Source organism: Pygoscelis adeliae, unplaced genomic scaffold, assembly GCF_000699105.1.
Source record: "Pygoscelis adeliae isolate BGI_AS28 unplaced genomic scaffold, ASM69910v1 Scaffold495, whole genome shotgun sequence".
NCBI lineage: Eukaryota > Metazoa > Chordata > Aves > Sphenisciformes > Spheniscidae > Pygoscelis > Pygoscelis adeliae.
In genome coordinates, this window is record NW_008824719.1 from 286572 (window position 1) to 292259 (window position 5688).

At 38.5% G+C, this 5688-nt stretch overlaps 1 protein-coding gene across 1 annotated transcript in view; it reads left to right on the forward strand.

Moving 5' to 3' along the window:
- The first annotated feature begins 647 nt into the window (after positions 1 to 647).
- STX12 (syntaxin 12) overlaps positions 648 to 5688 on the forward strand; it is a 10889-nt gene continuing 5848 nt past the window's right edge. Inside the window, exons 1-3 of the mRNA XM_009323212.1 lie at positions 648 to 711; positions 2676 to 2775; positions 4660 to 4797. Coding sequence (XP_009321487.1) covers positions 662 to 711; positions 2676 to 2775; positions 4660 to 4797 — 288 coding nt within the window. The 5' untranslated portion in view covers positions 648 to 661. The remainder of the gene's footprint in view (positions 712 to 2675; positions 2776 to 4659; positions 4798 to 5688) is intronic.

The window sequence follows — 5688 nt, forward strand, 5'->3', positions numbered from 1 at the left end:
GAGAAGGAGGGCTAGAATATCTCTTCTCACTACAACATGATTTCAGATTGATGCAAGCTAACAGTGAAGTGCACCATTGCTGTCTGCTGTTCTTGGAAGATTGTTTGTGCCAGTATTGTGAAAGGTTTGGGCTATCATGAGTAGAAAAATTTAGACTTTTTTTTTAACTGATAGCAACCCTTGGCTTTTTCTTATTCTTTTTTTTAACAAAGTACTAATAATTTAAGTAACTTTAGAATATGTAAAAGTGGCAACACAGCATAGTAAAGTTGTTCTGTGGGAGTGGCAGCCTAAAATACAGAAATAGCAAGGCTGGTAGAAACAAACAGCTATGTTAGTTGGTCTAAAAAGGTTGAGGAGTGCACAAGCTTTTAGCTCCACAGACTTGTCTTCAGGGCATGTATTCTTCACTATCACTTTCTTATCTGAAAGTTAGTCTGTTAGGCTGGATCATGTCTAAATGGGGATGTTTAAAATACACTTTGCATTTAAAGCAAAGAATGTAAGTGTTGTCTTACCGGCTTGGGTTAAGTCAAACATTGAGAGAAATCCTTTGGGGAAAGCTAGAAGAATATATTCAAGAAGGAATAAAATACACCAGAACTTGTCTTACTAATTCATCTTGATCTCTTTATCTTCAGCTGCTCAAATAAAGAATTTGATGAGCCAGCTGGGAACCAAGCAGGATTCCAGCAAGCTTCAGGAGAACTTGTAAGTATTAAATGAGCTAACATTTGTATAGGTTCTTTTTAATTTCTATCTGTATTCTTAGAGGAACTGGCTTACTCGCTTTGGGGAGATGCTTATTAGGTAAATTTAATACAGTCCTACAAACCAAAAATTACTAGCTCTCAGTAGTTTGCTGGATGAATTAAGGTGTTTCTGCAGGACTCTGGAGAAGCCATTCAAAACTGCTGGATAGGAATGGTTAGAAACAGTATAGTTTATTTTAAAAGGGTAGTAGTACATCAGTCATGCATTAGCTGTACTCTGAGGACTAGCTATAGTAGCTTCACTTGTGGTTTAGAAGAAATGAATGCCGTACTAGGTACTTGGTCCTCACATAAGAGGAATAAGGAAAAACAGCAAGGAAGACCCATAACTGATGGAAAAGTAGCTTGTAGTACAGATGGATTTAGGCACTAGAAAGATTAGCAATCCTATATGGCAACCAAAATGCCACACGTAATTTCAGAAGAGTAATATGCCAGTGGAGGACAACATACAAGACATTTAAACAGGCATAGTCCAAACTGACTCCTAGAGAAACTGAACAGGGAGTCTGTATGTCTGTGCATCTTTTACAAACCTGTAAAGCATAAGTAGCAAGTTATGAGAAGAGTAATTTCTGGAGTCATAAAAGAAAACTCGAAAGTAAGTTCTTCCACTCTCTCTTCGTGTGACTGTACCTTGAATCTCTGAATATGCAACTTCCCCATTTTTTATAATAGCTGATTTTTGGATAAGATCATAACTTGTGGTGATAGCTACATACACTACATTTGAAGGATGAGATCAGAGCCTAGTTGGGAGGGAAAGGAATTTGTTTGCCTGACCTGCTAAGTTGACTCGATCTGTCCTTAATTGGTAGATTAAAGAACTAATCACTGGTGACCAAACAAATGTCTTTCTGTTTAATTTCATCCTAGAAATGGCCCTCCTCCTTAAGGTGAGAGTGGTTTCACTCCACAAATTGTCAGCTGCCATACAAATTTAATACAAAAATGCATGGGTGGTTTATTCAGCTCACATATTGCAGGTCAACTTATACAATAATGCAGACTGAATACTTTGATTTGTGTATCATTGGGCTGAATAGGTGACTTTCACTTAAGCATCTTGTATCCATTGACTGCCAAAAAAAATTGGTTCGTTTTAGTGTTTTGTGTCTTCCCGGTTTACGGTATCAGTTTTTGTGCATATGGCTGCAAAAGAAAAGTCGCGGTTCTGTTCTCTGTGAAGCACTAGCATTCTTTCTAATAAACTGCATCTTTGATGTACAAGATGCTGTCTTTACATTAAGTTCAATGTAACGAATATCTGTGTATTGTGGCACTAATGAAGGTGCTGCTGCACTAGATCCTTTGCAACAATAGCTTTGAATTGCAACGTTGTTAGAAAACTTAAAGGCTCAAGAGCAGGCCTTGCATTTCCCAAAGTAGAAGCTGGATCATTCATCTCTCTGACCATTAGTTTTCAGAAAAATATAAGAATTTAATATCTCTGAGTCTCTGTACTTTTATCAAATGTACGTTTAACCAATGGAGTGGGCGGTTGTCAAGTGAACAGTTAGCTACCAATTGGTACCACAAGGAATTCACCCTAAAAGAATGATTATGTTCACTGAATAAAGTTGTCTCTCCCTTGAATTTCTCTCTCTTATGCCACTGGAGAAAAATATCTTTTAAAAACTACTGAATTATACTAGTTAGCAGGGAGCACAGAACTTCTTTGAATTTTTTTTTTTAAAAACTTAGTCCTGAGTCCAGTTGATGGTAAATGCTAAAAGTACATCTCTGTTCCATTATGGTGGGAAAAAAAAAACAAAAAACCCCACCCATCATAAAGATGTGTGATCTCAGAACCCCTACTTGGTCATTATTTTGGAAACCGTAATGCTCAGAGACTGCTTTTTAGGTAGAAGCTTGTGTAACTCCTTTGAACTTTTATTTCAGACAACAGCTACAGCATTCTGCAAACTGCCTTGCCAAAGAGACCAATGAATATCTAAAGGAGTTGGGGTCTCTACCACTTCCTCTGTCTGCTTCCGAACAGGTAAGCACGCAGAATTTGTCTGGATGTATTTTTAAATCGCTCATTTCATGAAACTAGCTTAGACCATAACCTCACAAAGCTTCAGTTGGCACAGCTGAAGAGACAGCAGCCTTTTGCAATGAAGAATGTTGTTGAAGTAGGGAAACGCATTAAACTGGCTACATCCTGGCTGCTTGTATGACACTGGGAAAACAATGTTTCCCAGCGGCAAATAGGTGTAAAATTTACTCCCATGAGAGTAAGAAGCCCTGAATGTTTGGGGAGAGCTGAGTATGCAATTCTGTTTTTCTGAGTAAATTTCTGAAAAATAATCTTGTTTACAAAGTTCCTGGTGATGTGAGGCAGTGTTTTAGGATAAGAACTCATAGCAAACTGCATGTCAGTATGAAATGTGATCACGCCAAAAAGCTTTCCCTTGCATGTGATTTATTAGCGGGGGGGGTGGGGGTGGGGGTGTAAAAGCTGACTCACCTTGCTCATATTTGAATAAAGCAAAATATAGCGAGGCAATGATTATGACTTTACCTCTTGCCAAATAGCCCTTCGAGTTCCCGCTCCCTATGGGAAAGGGAAGGGACAGTCCTCTGCTCTTGGCGTTTTCTTGCTCTACTTTAAATCACTACCACAATATTGATATATCTGCTTTTGTGATACTGTTGTGGGATTATCTATGGATATGGATCAGCAGATGTTGTCTTAGTCTAATTCTGTATTTAAAGATTTATATGCCAGTTGTAAGCATGGCCACGTTTTGCCTGTTTGTTCAGCAAATACTTCTCAGTTAATCTCCATCGTGTGCATCTCACTGAATGCAGCAGTGACTAAAAAAGCCTCATGAAGCCTGTTGGAGCAGTCCAGTCAAAATCTGCAGGAGCTGGCATCAACATGCTGAGGATCTCCTCTGGCAGAAGGGTTGCTGCTTCCAGGCGGCTCAAATGGAAGCTGCAGTCTTTTATGAGGCTGCTGTAGTGGCTTATTATAGGGGAAAAAAAATTCAAAACATCTATTTCCTTGAAATGGCTTTTGAATTGATACAAACAATTGAATTGGTACTAGAAAGCCTGCAATTTGAGACAGCTGTTGGGAATCTCTAACGGAAAACATAAGAACTGACCAGAATATTGAGTGTCCTTGGGACAAGATTTTTCACAACTTCTTGTTTCCCATAACTGGGATGTTGCAACACTTGAAGGAGATGTTCTGTGGAGGCTAAATAAGTTGATATTGTAATATTCCTTTTCATCCTCATTTTACAACTGATGTATTTGGAGAAAAGATAAACTGAAATGGTTATCAGGACGAAGGATATTCTCTGCTCCAATAACAGCAGGTTTTTGTATGCCACAGCATAGTGTGGCATGGCCGGGAGAGACAGCTTATAAAACTGGGGTAATGGGTGTTGTCATTAGTTCTGGAAGTGTGGGGCTTCCTATATTTGTAAGAAAGTTAAGGGGGTTGTCTTATCAGGACAAGAGAAAGTTAAGTACTACCAGATTGGCTAAGTAGAGGAATGGAGGGTAAAGGCATTGTAGGTATCCAAAAGGTACGTAATTAAATGTGGTAGATTACTGGAATGTGACTTGACATGTCTTCTACACCATTACTTTTATTCTACTTTAGACTTAAAACTAGATTGAAATTAGAGAACCTTATTGCACAAAACTGTTCTGCAATAGGCAAGACGTAGAGCATTTGGTATAATGAATTAAAATATGGTGGGCTTTTTGTTCTCTCCAGTGCCCCAGAATGCTGGAACCAAAAGATCAAGTGAATGCCAGCATTCACTGTTGTCGTTATTATGATGATAGAGTTTTTTGAGAGTCTGACAGTTACTTTATCATGAATGGGAATATCTGAACACTTGTTTTTGTTTCAATTCTTTAGCGCCAACAGAGGCTTCAGAAAGAACGTTTAATGAATGACTTCTCCGCGGCCTTAAATAACTTCCAGGCAATACAAAGGCGAGTGTCAGAGAAGGAAAAAGAGACTGTAGCAAGGGCGAGGGCTGGCTCCCGTATCTCTGTAAGTATTTATAGGAATTTTGTATTGATATAGTGAACTACAAGTCTTTTGAGAGATTTTGTACTTGCCTACCAACTTCATAGCTGTCTACTGACACATTGCTGAGTGCAGATGAGGCCTCGGTGCATTAGTTCTGTCATTCCAGATGTTTTAAGTACTAGGCACTCATTTCAGTGTGCTGCTTGTCAGTTAGTAGAGGAGTTGCAACTGGTAGTTGCAAATGTTGTGGAGGATAAGATGGGGAGTCACAGTATAGTTATAGCAAAGTATTGCAGGCTGCTCTTTGCTTGACGTCAGCCCTAGTTGATAAAATTTAAGAGGTCAGTTGGAAGCTTACCACACCTTAAATTACATCTTAAATCTCTCACTATGTTTCTTTATTTTCTTATAGCTTCTGTCCTGCTAATATCTCCAATGTACATTCAAACTTTCTCCCTATATGTTTTGAAAAACCCCTGTGGCTACTAAGAATTTGTAATAAAAAAGCCAGTGAAAGCATTTTTCTCCCCTTGCCTTGGGGCTCTGTCTTAAGTATGCATTCTTAATTTCTACAAGGGAACAGATTTATCAGTTGGATTATGCTCTAAATTTTTTGCTACATGTTGAGAAAGGAAGTGACAAACAATGACAGCTGATGTCAGTAAACGGACTAGCTGCTTTTGATCTCTCAGTTGCCTCTGATCTGCAGAGACAATCTGAATCTAAAAATTAAATCTAAAGATTAATCTAAATCTAATCTTAACTAACCTAAGTTAAATCTGAAAGTTGAAGTGACAGTGGCATTGTCAAAGAACTCTCTGGACAATATATGCCTTTGTCTTCAAGATACTCCTGTCAATTTTGCAAGTGGTCCCAGTAATGTGCAAGACTAATAACTCATTTATCTCTTCC